The sequence below is a fragment of the Ascaphus truei genome, chromosome 5, assembly GCF_040206685.1.
Source record: "Ascaphus truei isolate aAscTru1 chromosome 5, aAscTru1.hap1, whole genome shotgun sequence".
Taxonomy (NCBI): Eukaryota; Metazoa; Chordata; class Amphibia; order Anura; family Ascaphidae; genus Ascaphus; species Ascaphus truei.
The window spans coordinates 33,721,562-33,741,921 of record NC_134487.1 but is presented as its reverse complement, the minus strand read 5'-3'; the positions used below and the strand labels follow the sequence as shown (position 1 = coordinate 33,741,921).

The following is a 20,360-nucleotide window of genomic DNA, read 5'->3' as shown; positions in this document are numbered from 1 at the left end:
AGGCATAGTGATAGTGTGCAGCAAGTGGCTGTACGCGTTATGAAGTTGCAGTGCGTAGCTGCTAGTGTTAGTGTTAGTGTTAGGGTTCAGTGAGTGTCAGGACTGGGATGAGTTAGGGGAGTGGGGCAGGTTATTACCCCGCAGGCCCTAGGAGTTTTCCCCAAGCCACCCCAGGTTGCGGTACAGATAGGGACAGGCCCTAGGTTAGGGTTCCTGTCACGTTAGGGTTAGTGAGAAAGAGATAGGGATATAGCGGCGGTTGCTGTTCCCGTGATGCGGTTGGTGTTCCCGTGATTCGGTTGTGTTCCCGTGAAGCGGTGGGACCCTCGTTGGGGTTCCTGGAGAATTACCTGGATAGGATCAGACGGATGCATCGCACGTCTGACCCTTTTAGAAGATTGTTGCGGACCCGAGCATCGGAGTGCTCGGAAGGTATTCACTATATATATGTGCACCAACAGGCCTAACACATTAATTAGTGACTGCGCAGTCACCCACGTTCTCTACTAGAGTGCGGGACATTGGGTGGGGATTCTCGGGACACTGGGTGGGATCACCTAGTGTTGGGAAGCGTCCTGCGCGACGCAGTAAGTGTCTCCTCTAGAGAGGGGCACAGGTTATGATGTTGATATTGCTGTGATCTGTTTCTTGCATGTTGAGTAAAGTCCCTAGTTAATATATATATCTGTGTGAGTATCGATTAATGTGATAGTCCTGCGAGGAACCACTCCCCCTATGGTGGGAGCCATCGCAGGTGGAGGCGCTGCATCGTTGGAAGTAAGTACCCCTAGTATAATGGCCCCAGGTTCCCCATGGCGGACGCTCAGCCCTCCTGTGAGCCAACAGGTATAGCACCACACTAGAAGTAGTCAGATACACCTACACACCCCAATCTCACTTAGGGTGGGGGTAAGAGGGCTACACTTAAAAAAGACATAATGGAACTAGAGAGTGCAGAGAAGAGCCACCAAATTAATAAAGGGGATGGACAATCTAACTTATGAGGAGAGGCTAGCTAAATTAGATTTATTTACATTAGAAAAGAGGCGTCTAAGAGGGATATGATAACTATGTACAAATATATTCGGGGACAATACAAGGAGCTTTCAAAAGAACTATTCATCCCACGGGCAGTACAAAGGACTCTGGGCCATCCCTTAAGGTTGGAGGAAAGGAAATTTAATCAGCAACAAAGGAAAGGGTTCTTTACAGTGAGGGCAGTTAAAATGTGGAATTCATGACCCATGGGGACTGTGATGGCAGATACAATAGATTTGTTCAAAAAAAGGTTGGACATCTTTTTAGATAGGAAAGGTATACAGGGATATACCAAATAAGTATACATGGGAAGAATGCTGATCCAGGGAATAATCTGATTGCCAATTGCTGGAGTCAGGAAGGAATTTATTTTTCCCCTTATGAGATATCATTGGATGCTATGTCACTGGGGTTTTTTGTTTGCCTTCCTCTGGATCAATAAGTAAGTATAGATATAGGATAAAGTATCTGTTGTCTAAATTTAACATAGGCTGAACTTGATGGACGTACGTCTTTTTTCAACCTCATCTACTATGTAACTATGTAACTATGTAATTATAATCTCACATTTACATTGATGTGCTGTATGGTGGTGTCCGCCGATGTCATATTCTGCTGTCGCACTGCACCACCACAACAAGCACACCCTCCCTTGCCTAAGCATGCACCCAATCTACTCTACAGATTGCATTTCTATTGCACTGCTCTTTCTGAAAGAAGCCAGTCATGCCGTTTTAAATGTGTTCATTTTTTTAACACAGGTTTGCAGCAGGGGGTCTCCATAGCTGAACCCCATTAATTACAACTCACAGGTTTGAAGCAGGGGGTCTCCGTAGCTGTACCCCATTAATTACAACTCACAGGTTTGAAGCAGGGGGTCTCCTTGGCTGAACCCCATTAATTACAACTCACAGGTTTGAAGCAGGGGGTCTCCGTAGCTGAACCCCATTAATTATAACTCACAGGTTTGAAGCAGGGGGTCTCCGTAGCTGAACCCCATTAATTACAACTCACAGGTTTGAAGCAGGGGGTCTCCGTAGCTGAACCCCATTAATTACAACTCACAGGTTTGAAGCAGGGGGTCTCCGTAGCTGAACCCCATTAATTACAACTCACAGGTTTGAAGCAGGGGGTGCCAGCAGCCGCTCCGGGTGAGCTACAGTAGCTGGGTTTTAAAGTTTAAAGATCCCTCGTCACGTGAGCCAACAGGAAGCCGAACCTGATGATGTCACGGCTTCCTATTGCCCCGCAATAGCTTAGAAACTCCATTACGTGAACACTGCTAGCCGAGCCGAGCGGCTACCGGCACCCCATGCAGTGGTCTGTATCTCTACAAGCAGAGAGTCCCCGGAGCTGAAATGAATGGGGTTCAGCTCCGGAAACTTCCTGCTTCAATCCAATGTAAAAATAATATTAAAATAAAACAGAGAATGGCTTTTATTGCCGCTTGAAAGCATTCTAGCTCGGGAACTCCCCAGCCAGCTCTATTCACCAGTCAATTACTCCTATTGATAAAACTCATTCGACCTTTTAGAGGAAGTCATTTAACACGACTTGCTCTAATATTAGTTCAACTTGCAGCATTTTCCTTATCTTCTTTCATTTTCACCTGTCAATTTGCTTCACTGCAAGCAGCCTCCATTTAATTATCCTCGCTTACACTGTCCCGCCTCCTGCATTTGCATGAAATCCTATTATATCTGTTTGGTTCCCACTACACTGCTCAGGCAGTAAGCGCCCCGGGGCAGAACAGCGTCCTACATGTTTTCCATATGGAGAAAATAGCCACCCTAATCTTTACGAGAATATTCTGTACATTGTCCAAGTGTTCGTGCCGATCCTGGGCTATAGTCATACTGTTTATGGTATAGCTCCTCAGTAAATGCACTCTCTATGCCCAGCAAACATCCATCACTGTGATATGTGTGCTGAATAATGGGGGTTACCTAGTTTCATCGTAATGATCATTTTTTATCCTTCATCTTTAAGAATTGCCTGGATAATTTATAGTGTTAGCTAATTTACTGTAGATGCCCATTACACACAACCAAATACATAGCATTTGAGAGCATCCTCTCAATCTCTGCTTAATGGCAAAACATAGCTCTAAGCCTAACTCTAAATCTAAGCCTCGCCCTAAATCTAATCCTAACCCTACTGCATGCCTAACTATACTGCAGCTATCTAGCTTCATGCAGACAGAAGTTGGCAAAAGGGATTAAGGGGATGACGCCCCTTTGTTTGGGTTACCCCCTACTGAGCCCCACGAGGCACACAGAGATATTTTTTAGTTTTTGTAACCTGTTTCTTCTTTTCATATTTAAAACAAATGACATATAATGTTGTATAAGCAAAATAAGTAGGAACTATATGGATTTATGCAGTGAAGTAATGGAAAATGCATTACAATGTACTTTCTGTTAACATAAGTGTATAATTCCTAGCATTGAAACCCTTCCATTAATGTAGTTTATGTCTAATCGCCTGCATTAAACAAAGACATTGTTGTATGGAAGCAAGGCATAGGGATTTAACACGTTTTTTTTCTTCTTATATGCTTAGCTTTATCAAACTAGTTTCGCATCTGGTGCTGAGCGCTACATCTTAACATGTACACCAAAGATATCACAATTCTGATCTTGTTGGGTAAAATAAGTCTGAGCAACATTGCTTTCTTGGCAAAGAAAGGTCTCATTTCCAGACAATGATGCTGGTATTGTCTAGGCTGAAAGTACAGCTGGTGATTTAGGGCATGTTAGAAAGGTTAATGCTTCCAAATGCATAGAAACACTACTAAGGAACGCATTTGTTTTAAGAAACCACCTCATGTAGCACATGCACAGTATGTAGCAAGTATATTTTAGAAATGCAGTCTAATTAAAGCAAGAGCTTGTGTTCATTTAGCTTTCACTTGTTAAATACTAACAATGTAATATATGTTTGTATGGCTTTTAAATTTGGGAACCATCAACATTTTTCTTAACGGCACTGATTGATTATTTTGCTGCAACATTTACAACAATAATGCAGACATTTATAAATTACTCAAAACATGGTAAGTAGAGATGGGTAAAAGTTTACAAAAAAACATCACTCAAAGGGAAGCTACTGCTTCAAGGGCTGTTGTAGTGGATGAGGGTTTTTTATTTGTTTAGGTTGAGTTTAGCTCCCTGTAAAAAATAAGATTGTCATTTGTTTGGTTCAGTGACTAGTTGGTATTGTGTTACTTTATAATGTTCAATGTTGTGTTCACAAGTAGAGCTACAGTATATACTGTAAAAACAAAGTATGTCTATTATTACAATAACAGTAACAGTTTCAATATACCAAACTATTTTGTTCCATAAAACAGGAAATTCCAAACATTTTTGAAAAACTGGAGAGTTTATTCTACCTTAATTCTTAGTCTGTATAATCTACTTCAAATATGTATTTTGCGATGCTGTGTGCCATCTAATTGTACAAATATAAGACTTACTGTAGAAGCAATAACTAATGTAACGGCAATGCCGTTATTAAATCTTTTATTGTGAATGTTGACTTGGAATACAAATGCCTGATATTGTCTTATTTACCGTAAAAAATGCAATACCTGGTGAATAATCGACCCGCTTTAATATAGGTACAGCAGATACAAAACCATTCAAGGTAATATGACATCTTTCTAGCAAATCAAGGGTTATGAGATCCGTAATAATGTTTTCTTAAGGAATACTAATTTGGTCAAATACTGTAAACCTGCTTAAAATATTAGTGGGTATTCCTTTGTATCCAGACCTTAATAACTTGTACAGCACATTACGGTTCTTAAAATAAGGAAAATGTACAATATGCCACAGACGGACAAATTTATAGTACTAAGCTGCACAGACAGGTTTCCTGATGCCAATGCCACTAAAATAAATGAAATCCCGTAACAGTAAATCTGTCCAAGAGAGTCAAATGCTGCCCATTGTAATTTGCGATTTCATATTTCCATGGGTTTCTTGTCGGAGAATGTAAGGACAAAGTTGGTTTTACTTATACGATTAGTACTTGCTACTGGTGTTTGTATTTCAGTGCAGTATATCTCACCTCTTTCCTACGATCATTATCCTTCTGAAGCAGCCACTTGACAGACGCCTGGGGAGATTTTGCACTGCACTCCAAGAAAGTGGTGTTGTTTTTAACTCCATACTGAACGATTTCTGCCGTGTTTCTATATCCTGGAAAAGGAAAATGACGATCATAATATCTCTATCCCAGTGCCAAAAACACAAACCTTTCCAAAACTGAGAAATATATTTAGCTACCTAAATGTGAGCCAAGAAAGAAAAAAAAAAGACCTGTAATTTTATAGGAAGCCACATCACAGGTTTGGAGCAGTCATGGGCAGGACAACCCATGATTTTGAATAGTAAATCATCAATTATTACTGAATCATGACTGGAGTCTGGAAAAATTAGATGGAAAGTGAAACGCCAAGGAAATTGTTAATAGGAAACTATGTTGCGTGTTCAGGTTCTGTGGTACATGTAATTACATAATTTGCTTTTAATTTGAAACATTATATAGTGAGTTGTAAATGTATAACTCATATATTAAGTCTATGCATCCCCCCCAAAATATTAGAAGACGGTGGTAAATGTTATTTTTGCTTGCAAGAAGAAATAATAACCTTTAACAATAATTCAACATATTGTAATGCAATCATTTTATTCTATAGTTATATAAATTAGGCTTTGAAAAATCCTCCACGAAAAATTTCTGCACAAATTATGAACTGTAAAATAATTTCTCTATTCAACAGTAAATCAATTATTTCTGTCATCGTATAAATCTGAAATGGTGCTTTAATTTGAAACTGATCGTAAAACAGCTGACCTGGCTTTTCCTAATTCACAGAACAGGCTGTTTATGGCCAATTTTTGTATATTGATAATTGTTCTTTTATTTTATAAATGTAAATGTCATAAGTATTTAAAATGTGGAAACTTCAAATCGACATCTACGCTATACGTTGAAACATTAGATACAGGGGAGGCAGAGAGCACCAGCCAGAGGTGACAAGATGACACATGTCAGCAACACCCTCAATTAGAAGGCTAAAAATAATTACTAATTGCCTATCCCGCTGCTCTGGCAGCAAAGGGGGCTTACAACTAGTTTGTAATGTGTTTAGATATTTATTGCCTTTTTGAATATTCTCCTCCATCCTTTCCATACCTATATATAACATGGTGAAACTGAAGGAAGTTTCTTTAATGTTTTGCTGATATCACTCATATGTGCTGACAGTGAGCTTTCAACTGTTCTGCAATGCATTGTAGGATTTAGTAACTAAAATGGGTAATAACTGCAGTTATAAATCCCATATGGGATATTTGGAGGTAGACTGTTAACATTTGCTGAGGCACAGTTTTAGTGAGCACATCCATTTCATAAACGGGAGATGCCCGAGACTGTTGACTGCATGTTTTGCATGTAGGAGAAAGTGAGGCCGAGTTCTTAAGTTGCTGCTGTTAAATTTGGAAACACAGCGGGAGTTCAAGTGTAAGATCATTCTGACATTGCAAAGTCACTTTATCTTGCCATGCCTCACACACACAAAAACGTACTGTTGAAGCTTAGGCCTTTATAGTGTCTATAAACTCTACAGAGATGTGCACATTGTAGGTGTGATTATAATTGTAGAATAATAGTAATAATTCTAATTATGAACAGTGACACAAGTTTAGCATACATTTACTTACAGTACCAATTTTATGGGGCATTATTTTGCCCAACACCAATGCTACCCATCTGCTAAATAATACATTGGTAAAACCAGGGTTTACCATTAGATGGAAAAAAGCAATGGAAAAATAATGTGAAAAGTCTTGCCTCCTCTAGATTTGTACACAGATCCACAAAGCTCTTTTAAATCAGGGCTCATAATGTGACGTTATCTAAAACAGCAACAGACATTATGTTCCCACGTTTCCTCAAAGCTAACTACATGCAAAAGCTAAGGCCATTCTACATCTCATTAGCATGGCTTAATGTCACGTTATTGTACAGTAAGATCTTGTTTTCTTCCAATAACGTGAAGTTAAGAATATCTGAGCATTCCTCGGTTCCAGACCATGAAATAGGGCTTTAGCTGAAGTAGAGAAAAAGAAAAGAGGGAAATACTGCTATGTTAGTTAACTTATGCCCAAACTTTAGCGTTACACCATCCAGACCCTATAAATGCACTCAGGGTCTGAATGTGAGTAAGGCCAAGCTTAGCGATGACCTTAACGAACGGAATGTTAAGACCCTGTGTTAACCGTAATGGACTTCCGTGGATATGTATATCATGGTAACACCTCATTTTCTCTCATTATTACTAATGGCTGTTACAGTTAATGCAATGCTCTTTTGCCAGAAAATATGACTTAATGTGGATACAGGATTTCTGTACATTTTACATTATGTTAAGTTAGCTTAATGTCACGTTCAAAAGTTCAGGACCCTACTGGTGTACCAGTTACAGCACGAGGCCAATTCTTGTGTTTTAGGGGCTGATGGGGTTGACCGCTCCCTCCAGTTCTGTTTCCGATATACGGGGTCTAATAACATGATCACTTCAGAAGCAATCAGAACCCTGTTACAGCCGGACACCTGCCACTAAAAAGGTTTAGGTGGTAATTTTATATCTGTAGCAGTGGCTGTTCGGGTCATTTAAGGCCGAAAATCCCAATAGAATAAAGCCCTAAGTGACTTAACAGAAACTTGTGTATCAGGGCCAAAATATCTCTAGTCATGTGGCATAAAAATATAGCTGCCCTCAGTTTAACATTGTCAATGGATCCACTTGTGGCATTAATATAATGGAACCTAATCAATATTATGCTCCAGGGGAAAAAATTGCTATGCTTTGTGCAAATAATTGTAAAATGTTCCCTAATTCAATAAAACATATACATACATGATTTTAGTGCAAGTGTCAAACTCTTGTCAAAATAACAGCAATATTCTGGCATTTTTTTCCCCCTTATCGTCTACAGTAACAGCAATGCAGCCCATTTCGCTGTCAAAGATGCAAGAATATATTGCACAGCAATTTATTGTTGTTGCCATTGGCAATGAAGATATAAATCGGCCAATACCAATTTAAATTAACTGCTTAGTAGCCAGAATGGTGATGTAGGTATGGGAATTCCTTGATTAAGGGGTTATTATAGCTAATTCCTTAAATGCACTAATATTAAACTAAATAGGACTTTTTTTTATCTTCATTTCTATGGGCCTTCAAGAAAGGAAGATCAGGTTGGGTTTGGGTGGGGTTTTTTTTTAATCCACTTACATCCCTTAGCAGTTAGCAAGGCAATGCGTCGAAATTCTATACTCGCCCTTTAGACATCTGATGGGTTGGTATTTATGTAGGCTAGTTTCACAGATTATGGCCCATATTTACTAAACGGTCTTTTGTCATGAGACACTTTTCAGTGAATTGACTGGAAGGGGCTGGTACAGTGGGTGTCTTCCAGTAGGAGACAGTGCCTATGAAAGAAGACTACATATTAAATGTGTCACTATATGGTGTTAGGTGTATTTATCTCTTGGTATTTATGGTGATCATGATGGCATGCTTTACCATACCCATACCCGTACCATACCAGTACCTATCTGTGAGCCACACTGTTTTGGAGACACAATCACCGATTTTAAGCATAAATAAGCTTGAATTTGGTTCACTAATTAAACATTTGTACTTTTCCATTAAAATACAATTTTTGGCCCAAGAATGTCCAAATGTTAATGATTTTGGTCATTGAAGGTTGACATACTTTATTTGCTACTAAGGGGCTCATAAATAATGATATTTTATACATGTGGCTGTTATTAGTATCCTCTAGTGGAGCCTGGTCCTATCCTATAATTTATTGTTAATAATGGAAACTATAATAAATATAATTACTAGCCAGAAATGTGTCTTTATATTTAGGTGAATCTTATATATATATATATTTTTTCTAATGTGACCTTAACTTAGATAAAATACCTTTCAGGTTAAATCCACGACACTGAGTAACTGGGTTTCCATGCTTTACATCTTGTCTTCGACTTCTCCTAAAGTGCAAAAAAAAAAATACAAAACAAATGTTATAACACATAAAAACACAAAAGCAAGAGTAGTTAATATTTTAATTGTACAAAACGTTTTTCAATAGCTTCCTGTCTCACCCTCATATATAGTTCAGTTGTGAAATATCTTTTCGCTGAGAAATATTGATGCACAAACATTTTTCATCAGGATTTTTGATTTATAGAAACTGCTTTACAGCTAGACCTGATCGCTGCAATGTTTTAAACTGGTTAAAGGGCAGCACCCCTGCATGTCATATTTTTTAAAATATTTTCTCCCAATAATGTACATTTGGGTGTCTCTTCTCACGTCACTAGTTTTTTCCATGGGCAACTGCGTATTTTATTTTTAAAAAGTAAGCCCAAAAACAAAATAAATATGGCTGCTAATCCATTCTATATTACAAACCCCTAAGGAACCTTCTCTGAGAAGATTAAAGTAAAACATTGTTTTCTGATATGATCCTTTGTAATCTGCATAGAATAATAAGGTAATGGGCGTCACACTGAGCTCACATTCAAAAATGGTCACATTGGGGAGAACTGCACCTTTAATTATTTGTATGCAGTTAGCTGGATCAGATGATCAGTATTTCTGATCCATGCTATGCTTTTACAGTTACAGTCTGATTCATTATATTCCACAATGGTGAGACCAGTCACTTCAGAACATAAAGAATCAGGCCCTTTGGCTACAGTGCTTTAAAAAGCTATTAATATACTGTATCTTTAAACACACACAATACAAATGTGAAACTCCACCATACTCTGTTTTGTTTGCTTTACATCCACTGCTAAAGTAACTTGGAAGATAAAGGGGTAATTAAAGAGTAGATTATCTTAACCCATGAGTGTCCCAATGTAAAGTGAAAACCAAGTATTTTATTGAATCAACATAGCACACAACGCCTCATTGTCACTATGATGTGCCAGATCCCAATCTCATATTTCTTCGTTTACATTATAAGGAAACATACTGATGTGCCTGTAACACAAGTTACTCAAAGATACTGCAGCTTCTCATTTCAACTTGCATATTCTTAATTGTTATGGGCAGTCATGGGAAGTTTACATTTCAGTTAATTCTGTATCTGTCACCTGCCGTGCATTTTGCCAAGTTTGAACAATTATTTAGTATAAATGGTTTTTGTTAGGCGTGCATAGCATAGACTAGTCCTAGGGTAGCCAACTCCAGTCCTCAAGGTCCACCAACAGGTCAGGTTTTAAGGATATTCCTGCTTCAGTACAGGTGGCTCAGTCATTCCCTGTGCCACTGATTGAGCTCTTGCGCTGAAGCAGGGATTATCCTTAAAACCTGACCTGTTGGTGGCCCTTGCGGACTGGTGTTGGCAACCCCAGGGCTAGTACAACTGACTATGTTACCTATTAAACAACGGCACAACGTTATTCTCTGTAAAAAGGGAAATCAATGAAGTAAGAGAGTCTCCCCCCCCCCCCTCTTTGGAATACAACTTGTAATGCATTCATTTTCTTACCTTTTCCCTGATGGATAAAACCTGGAACAGAACTTTCCATCCCAGGCACAGTAAGGGTCTCTAGCAAGGCAGCAGTCAGCACAAGCAGTTCCATAAATGTGGCAGCGATGCAAAGACACTTGCGTTATGCCTTCTTCTGAGCTGACGTACAGTTGTTGCTGTAATATAACATTTCATTTTGACAAACTGTGTATCAGTTATTGATTCAAATATTGAACTATCACTTTAAAATATAGCACAATTGAAAACAGATTTTTCTGGTTGGTAAAAACAGATGTATGTTTTCCATAATAAGACATCAAGTTTCATTACTTCATTTCTTTTGTATTAAGCCAAAGGGTGATATATGAAGTCACTGATGGAAAGGAAATAAAACACTGCAAAATCTCTATAGCAGCTTAAAATCAAAACTTCATGTTAAATAGAGGAAGATCTCTGTGCATTGCAACCCTGCCCAACTTTGGAAACTTCACACAGAACAATTCAATATTACTCTTGTGTTGGTCTATTAATTGGTATCACACTCTAAGACAAATCTGTTGCTTGATATAAAATCCTGTATATACTGATATTATTGAGGTGCAAATTTGTGTGATGACATTTTCTTGCAGAGCTTCAACTCATCCACAAATAAAGTGAATTGCCTTTCATCCTAAACTGTAGTTGAGACCACGTACAGTATCAAGAAAGTGGTTTAAAATAAATATTGGTTCCTTGATTGGGAAGTGTAATAAAATACCATTGTTAGGTTTGATCCTTTTTACATGTTATTTGTGCAGTGCCTATTACAGAATCTGCTTGTACCCGTACTCAAGACGCCCGAACAGGTCCGGTTTTCAGGATATCCCTGCTTTGACTGAGCCTCTGATTGAGCCACCTGTGCTGAAGCAGGGATATCCTGAAAACCTGACCTGTTGGTGGCCTTTGAGGACTGGAGCTGCCCATCCCTGTTTTAAACAGATTAGTCAGTCATTTAACAATAAAAGGTTTAAACCTGGCTGTATTTTCTTTTTTTTTTATGTTAAGCCTTAGAATGTGTTTGTACAATTCAAAAGGCAAGGCTGCTAAAATGTAGGTGCTTTCCATCATCTGAGTTTAACACTGATCAATAAAACTGTCAAAAGGGATAGCCAGCTACAGAATCGTTATCCTTTCCAACATAAACTTTCATGTGTAACCCAGAGTAAAGCAAAGTCCTACACACTCCACCAGTACATTTATTTATTTTGCAATCTGCTTATAATTGTATAGTGAATGTCATTGTGCCTGGTTGGCTTCTTTGTATCTGTCCTTAATTGTCTAAGGGTTAGACATACCCTATAACATGCTTTACCCATTTAAAGCAGCAAAACATGCGGAATCTCATGTTTGGCTTTAAATAAATCAGATCTGTAGTACAGCAGGGCCCCGCTTCTCGGCGCTCCGTTATCCGGCGTTCCGCTTATACGGCGGCACCGAGAAGGGGGTCGCCATCTTGGATTTCCAGTCACGCATGCGCAGAACGGGCAGTTGCGCCCGGCGTGCATGCGCAGACCGCAGGTTGCGCGCGCATACCATAGGTTGCACATGCGCAGAAAGGCAAAAATGCCGGTTTGCGCATGCGAGGAAGTGAAAATCGCCGGATCCGCTTTCCGGCGATTTTCACTATACGGCAGGCTTCTGGAACGGAACCCGCCGTATACCAGGGGCCATGCTGTATTACATAATAGTGACCTGTTTTTTTTTATGCCATTTTTAATGAGTTTTAGGCAGCCATTGATTTCAATAGCAGGCTTTAGCCCACATCCCAAGTGCAATATCTTTGTAACATTTTCCTGTTTGTGATAAATTGTTGTCAATGTTCCCACCAGTTTGAGCTGTAAAGTGTAACAATAGGCAATGTTGATTTAGTAATATAAGGATACATTGTAGCTGCTGAGTTACACTGTCTGAAGGATTGATTACTGATTTTTACAGATTTATCACAGGAGTAGCAAACGATTGATTGCCAGCTTAGGTAAGAACATTGAATTATACATTGTCACATGCTTTGCATATAAAAGAGGGGGGGGGGAAAGGGGGTGTAGTATTTCTGCTTTAAGTCCTCTAAATTGGTTAATTTCTTGACTGGGGAAGCTCAAAAGTGATTAACACACATATTCCCACCAAGCTCAAACCCCAATACCCACCACATCAAATATGTCAAAAGGAGTGCTAATGAGAATGGCAAATGTATACAACAAAAGACAGGGGAGTCCAATGCTACATCCAATTGACAAAACATATACTGTATGATAATAAGTTTAAAGTTAAATACTTCAATAATAATATTTTCTTGGTTATTTTGTTAAACCCTTGGCCAAAGCCTCATAAGCCTGCATACCAACGTCAAGGTATAACCAAATGAATGCTGGTCCCACACTACAGTGTGAACCTTTCCTTTTACCTCTGTATGAGGGGAAACAACCACAGTGGGTCCTATCCATACAGCAAAATGAAAAATATTGTTTAGTGCTAGGACCTGCATTCATTTGGTTATACCTTGCCGTTGGTATGCAGGCTTATGACGCTTTGGCCAAGGGGTTTAACTAAATAACCAAGAAAATATTATTATTGAAGTATTTAAACTTTATACTTATTACTATATATGTTTTGTCAATTGGATGTAGCATTAGGCACCCCTGTCTTTTGCTCAAATGTGACCAATATGTAGCTTGTTTATTCTACAACAGGGTTCTTTTAAAGCATCAGACCCTTTAGTTGACTAAAAAATAAACATTATTTGGGAAGCAACCTTCTAAGAAACGTATTTTCTCATGCCATCTACAGTGATTCATTATTTCCATTTCTAGCTGATTGCAGATGTCTTCTTTGATATTAATTTATTTTCTGCCAGAAAGAAATAACTGACTGGAGTAGGCTGTTTAAAACTGTGTGGAGCACATTACTTTTTTTGTTGACTTTATTTCTTGAAAGTGTCTTATTTGATCACACTACATACTGTAACCATGGCACAGGATATAGATTTAAACATAAGTGCTCCAGTGATATTCAGTGTTTTGAACAGTAATACTATGCAATCTAACAATTCAGTTGCCTAAAGGCAACTTTTAAAAAATGGCCCTACCAATGAGGCATGTTAATATTCCTTCCTGACACTGAAATGTCCTGACATGAGTAGAATTTTTCTTTATTTTAATATAACTTAGAGAATTAGCTTATGTGTAAACTGTAGTTAAAGTCACCACTTGCATTGGCAAAAACGAGTTTAGTCTCTCGGCAACCATATTAAAATATTCAATTGCATAATATTGTGCTTGCGGCCGTTGTACTCTACATGAAAATGAAAATAAGCTTTTAAAGCGCACTACGGGCTAACCTTTTTTTTATAAAAAAAACCCCCGCTATATTTATTTATTTTTTATTACAGGTTTGAAGCATGGGGACTCCGGAGTTAAACTGAATTAATTTCTTCTTCCAGAGATACTTGATCTGTAGTGATACCAGTATCCTTGCAGGCAGAGAAACTCTTATGCTTAATCCAATTGGGGTTTTAATGTCCCATGTCATGCGGGCCAATAGGAAGCCATGACATCATCCGGTGCGGCTTTCTATTCGCCTGTGTTATCTGGACCTTTAAACTCTGTAGAGATCCAGACATCGCCTATGAAACTAAGTATCTTTGGTAACAGGGTGTGCCCGGAGCTCTAGAGACCCCTACTACAATCCTGTCATTAAAAAATCTATATATATAAAATTGAAAATCTTGGTTGTGAGTGTCTGGAGACCATTTGATTGGTCCGTCGGTTCGCCCGCCCTCCCATGGCTCTCATTGGCTGGTGTGTCTTCCCCCCTCCCCCCTGTGTCCCGCCCCCCCACGGCTCTCAATGGTCAGTGCTCTAGCCCACAGTTACATTCACACACCACACGGCATACCCGCAGCCTCACACACTCCACGCCTTTGAGCCCGCTCACCCTTCCCCGGCGCTCACCCTTCCCCGGCGCTCTCCCTCCCACAGACCGCTCCCACTCCATCCCCCCCCCCCCGGAGCACGCTGTCTCCGGCTCTCACCTCCCACAGGCCGCTCCTCCAGCTCCCCATCCCCGAGAGTGCTCCTCCGGCTCTCTCCGCCTCTCCCTTCACATGCTCCTACCTGCAGCGTGGGAGGACGTGAAGGACATGCTGTACCCCCCCCCGGCCCTGCCTTTAACCCCCCCGGCCCTGCCTTTAACCACCCCCCCCGGCCCTTTCTTTAACCCCCCCCCCCCCACCGGCCCCGCTTTTCACCCCCCCCCACCGGCCCTGCTTTTCACCCCCCCTTGTGCCTGCTTTTCACCCCTCCTTTGGCCCTGCCTTTCACCCCCCCCCGGCCCTGCCTTTCACTGCCTTTCACTCCCCCCCACCTTGGCCCTGCCTTTCACCCCACCCCCTCGGCCCTGCCTTTCAACCCCCCCCGGCCCTGCCTTTCACCCCCCCCTCGCCCCCCCATCCCTGCCTTTCACCCCCCCCATCCCTGTCCTTTGCCTTCCCTGCCCTTTGCTTTCCCTGCCCTTTGCCCCCCCGCCCTTCACCCCCCCCCCCCGCCCTTCACCCCCCCCGCCCTTCACCCCCCCACCGCCCTTCACCACCCCCGCTCTTCACCCCCCCGCTCTTCACACCCCCCCCCGCCCCTGCAATCCCAGGCATATCAGCTAGTATATATATATATATAAAAATTTTTTTTTTTAAGTTAACCCGTATTGCTGCATCAAGAGCTGTGAGAAGGGTACATTACAGGTGCAGGTTTCCCCAACATTACCTATTTTAAAAGTGAGCTGTATGTGATGCCCTTTAAAGCAGATTAACCAAATGTATTTACATTTCTTGCCTAGATTTTATTTACATTTTTATTTAAAGGGCTCAAACTCTACAACAGAGACACCATCTGAACTCCTGTGGTGTATTCTCAAGTTCTCCTCTTTACTAGGCAGCACAGGTGTGTTTTCTTAGCAGAGTACAAGGGGCCGATCAGGAACAACCGAAATGTAATCTTCTCAGATAAGGTTTTATAAGATCTACTCTATTGTACAGTGTGGGAAACAAATCTTTTAAATGATAAAAAATAAATAAACACGCTCATTTTAAAGAGTAATGTTCTCCAGGACTGAAACGGTAGGAATGATGTTATCCAAGAGGTAAAGCGTAGAAATAAAAAAAATAAAAAAATAAGCATACTGTAGGTGGAACAAGAATTTACAAATGAATCTGCATACCAGGACAGTCTGCGAAGTAAGATAATAGTCACATAGTTATGTTGTTACCTTTTTAGAAGAAATCTTCATTGATGTTATGGGAGCGTGACTCTAAGGCAAGAAAAAGAGGTCTTGTTAAAAAAAACCACAAACTTTACCCAGACACAACTTTTCCTAAACATCAGTCCTTAGGCTGCGCTTATAGTGTCGGCAACGGTGCCGCCGCTTCAAAACAAATGCATGGTCGCTTATGTAGGCGCTTATAGTGGACGCGACGGCGACGGAGCGACCAGAAATTTGGTAGCCAGTATTATTTGATTTTTTGAGAGACGGTCTCCTCATGTGACTGTCTTTTAACCAATCAAATAGCTTCTGATGCAGGGACAGGGGGAATATGTATGTGTGTGAGTGCAGGGAGAGGGGGGGGTGGATGTGTGTGTGTGTGATTGTGTGTGTGTGTGGGGGGGGGATTGTGTGTGTGGGGGGGTATTGTGTGTGTGTGTGTGTGTGTGATTGTGTGTGTGTGTGATTGTGTGTGTGTGGGATTTTGTGTGTGATTGTGTGTGTGGGGGGGGGGATTGTGTATGTGTGGGATTGTGTGCGTGTGTGATTGTGGGATTGATTGTGTGTGTGTGGGATTGAGTGTGATTGTGTGTGGGATTGTGTGTGTGTGTGTGTGTGTGTGGGGGGGGATTGTGTGTGTGATTGTGTGTGTGTGTGTGGGGGGGAGATTGTGTATGTGTGTGATTGTGTGTGTGTGTGGGGGGGTTGTGTTGGATTGTGTGTGTGCATGTGTGTGTGCATGTGTGTGTGTGTGGGATTGTGTGTGTGTGTGTGTGTTATTGTGTGTGTGGGATTGTGTGAGTGTGATTGTGTGAGTGTGATTGTGAGAGTGTGATTGTGAGAGTGTGATTGTGTGTGTGTGTGAGATCAGGGCCGCCAACAGAAATCATGAAAAATGAAAGGAGCATCCCCCCCCCCTCCAACCCATAGCGCACCTACCACGGAAATATTTTTTTAGCGCGTAACTTTTACTTAGCCCCTCAATACATATAAAAACACACCCCACCCCCCCAATACATCTAAAAATATATCCCACTCACTCCCAATACATCTACAAATAGACACCACTCCCCCCAATATATCTACAAATATAACCCCCCCCAATACATCTACAAATATACCCCAACCCCCCAATACATCTACAAATATACCCCAACCCCCCAATACATCTACAAATATACCCCAACCCCCCAATACATCTACAAATATACTCCACTCCCCCCCAATACATCTACAAATATACCCCACTCCCCCCCAATACATCTACAAATATACCCCACTCCACCCCAATACATATATAAAATACACCCCCAATAATATAAAAATCAGGCTTACCTTGAGGATTATCTCAGGTCGGGCTGATGGCTAAAGGTGGGTGGGGGGGGCAGTGTGGTGGTGGGGGGGGGCGGTGTCTGGCAATGGGGGGGGGCTGTGGCTGGCGGTGGCCCGGCGGCTGGCGGGACTGCGGGGGGGCGGTGGTGGGGGACCAGCAGCTGGCGGGACTGTGGGTGGCCGACGGAAATGTGGGGGGGCGGTGGCTGGCGGGACTGCGGGGGGGGCGGTGGGTGCGGCGGTGGCCCGGGGCTGGCGGGACGGCGGGGGGCTGGAGGTGGCAGGGACCCAGCTGCAGTTCACAGCAGTTGCTGCTGGCCCTGCCCCGCTGCAGGCACCTCTCAGTCCCACAATGGCTGCTCGTGCGCGCACCGGGCCTCCCTCTCACGCCGGTGTGCCGGAAGCTTAGCCTAGCTGACTTCCGGCGCTGCCGAGAGACCCGGCACCGGGTGCAGCGTTTTATTATTGGGGGTGTATTTTTATATGTATCGGGGGGGTGGGGGTGTATTTTTATATGTATTGGGGGGTCAAGTAAAAGTTGTGGGCTAAAATTTGTTTTTCCGTGGTAGGTGCGCTATGGGTTGGAGGGGGAGGGGGGCCCTGCTCCTTTCATTTGTCCTGGGGCCCCATGATTTCTGTTGGCGGCCCTGATTGTATGTGTGTGTCTGTGTGTCTGTCAAGTGAAACACACTATATGAACAACTTTAAAATAGTAAAGTCTCCCGTAATTTAAAGTAAAAGTACTGTAAATTCAGCATACAAACAGAAATTACAACTCTCCTCATTTTCAGCCTTCCCCCTTGCTCTTGTCCCCGCCCCTCTGCCTTCCGTCACTCCCCTTGTAGCAAGAGACATCTCCCAAACTCAAATTACAACTTTCGCTTGGGCTACGGAGACGGGAGACGTCATCCGTAGCCGTAGCCGGCACTATAAGCGCAGCCTTAGGTAGCTAAATGGTATTTGATACCGAATTATACTTGCTTTGCAAAACCAAAGGAAACTTCAGGACACCACAAATCAAAGGCTAATCAGTAGAGATGGGCAAATTATTCGCACAAATTCGAATTTTTCGGACAAATCCCACTCTGTGTTTTGTTAGTTTGCATGATGTATTCATATTTTTGAATGGGTTAACATTGGCATGCCGATAAACCAATCAAATGAAGCGAATAATTTCAACATTTGTCGAACCAAAGGTAAAAAATTGTTTTATTTTAATGGATAACAAATATTTATCAAAATAAAGACAAATATTTGCAGGTTTTAGAATGTTTACAAAAATTCTTTGTATTGTTTGCCAACCGAACTTGGACACTTTCACATTTACTAATCAGTACAGATGGAGTCAGATTTATGGTCCCTTGCCCGCGGACCGACATGACGAAATCCGTGGCCCCAAAAACAGTACATTTTTGGGCCCGGTTGTGGCCTGTTATAGCTACGCAAGGATAGTAGAGAGAAGCAGTCTCTCTCTGTCTCTCCGAGCAGCTCTTACTGCACCAATACATGCACTTTAAAAAAAAAAAAAAAAATTACATAAAATTTAAGTCGGTGGTCTCCAGAGCTGAACCTCTTTAATTTCAGCTCCAGGGACCCCCTGCTTCTGGAGATACGCTGTGGTGGTCCCATTTAGAAGCATGGACCACCACTGAGTTAATCCTCCAAGGCCACTTTCTGTTTTAGGAGCTGTGCTCGCACGCGGCTGCACTGCATACCAGCCGCCGCACCTTCAAATGCGGCTTGAGGATATTAAGTATGGATACTTACAGGGAGAAGGAGCGGCTCAGTGAGTAAAGACACTGACTGGCACTGAGCAGGGGAATCTGGTTAAATTCTCAGTGTCGGCTCCTTGTGACCTTGGGCAAGTCACTTTATCTCCCTGTGCCTCAGGCACCAAAAATATAGATTGTAAGCTCCACGGGGCAGGGACTGTGCCTGCAAAATGTCTCTGTAAAGCGCTACTTAAAACTAGCAGTGCTATACAAGGACATGCTATTATTATTCTTAAACATCTGAGAAGAGACGTGAGGTTTTAAAAGCTTACAGTATGACAGCTACTTCTCAAAAGAACTCAAAACGGTAATATAACCTGCAGTTTAACAATTCAGTTTCTTTAATGTTCCTTTACCTAAATTAAATGTAATCTATTCGTCTTTACAAATGTTGCTTAAATTTTTTTATCTACGCAGTTAGTATTTTAAATTACTTGGAAAGTCCCTTTGTAGCGGTCACTTTCATTGTCACCGATTTGTAATCTGTGTTCACTGAGATCGTGACTATCGTAGTTCACCAAACTTTATGTTATTGCTAGTCTCGCTTCCACTAACTCAAACACACATGAAAACACCAGTGTATTTGATCTTTTAGTTACAGCTTTACTTTAATGCCAAATCTGTCAGATCAAAGGTTCATATAAACATGCACATTTCAAGCAAGAGAAGAGCACGCCAAACCTGAAAGACTTCCAATTCTTCTAAAATGAGCTCTCCATTAGTTGAGCTGTTGGTGGGAAGGACCACCACTTTTTGAACAGTTCCTTTGTCTGAAAGACAAAAAAAAAAAAAATTATATTATGTGATTCATTTGTTTCTCACAACACAAAAGGGATGCCACCTGACTGGAAAAGAAGACAATAGCTTAAAGGACCGAATTAAAATCAAGTGTATTCTATGATTCATAAGCAAAAGACAATGTCAGCACTTGCTTGAAAAATACTATCCACAAATTGCAGTTTATACTAGCAAGAAAGTGAAGTTTTTAAGGTAGAAGTGGATGACAGAATGATATTGTTATAGGGTTGGTAGCTGGCGTTTTCAGCTTTATATTGTACTGTGCTGCTTCTGTAATATTAATGCTCTGAAAATACATGCCAAAAAATGTTACTGTGGTGCACCACACATTAATAAGCAGACTTCTGTTTAGAAATGCATGTGGTAATTAAATCTGCCTTGTTGTTTCATTTTGGAAATTGCATCTTATTAGTGCAACCGAAAAAAACATATAAAGGCCACCGCTCATTCAATGGCAATGTTTAAGTATTTGCATATTTGCTGACAAGCCAGACATTGAATGCATTTGTCACAGTTTGCACATTAATGCTGTCTCGTTTTCTCACATGCATTTTATTAC

The 20,360-nt window shown here is 41.2% G+C and overlaps 1 protein-coding gene across 1 annotated transcript in view; it reads right to left on the bottom strand.

The window, feature by feature from the left end:
* The window catches only part of SEMA3C (semaphorin 3C), a 95,158-nt gene that overhangs the window by 9,780 nt on the left and 65,018 nt on the right, over positions 1 to 20,360 (bottom strand). The window contains exons 11-15 of the mRNA XM_075599585.1: positions 19,685 to 19,773; positions 15,906 to 15,947; positions 10,626 to 10,783; positions 9,047 to 9,114; positions 5,113 to 5,243 (exon numbers count right to left, since the gene is read on the bottom strand). Coding sequence (XP_075455700.1) covers positions 5,113 to 5,243; positions 9,047 to 9,114; positions 10,626 to 10,783; positions 15,906 to 15,947; positions 19,685 to 19,773 — 488 coding nt within the window. The remainder of the gene's footprint in view (positions 1 to 5,112; positions 5,244 to 9,046; positions 9,115 to 10,625; positions 10,784 to 15,905; positions 15,948 to 19,684; positions 19,774 to 20,360) is intronic.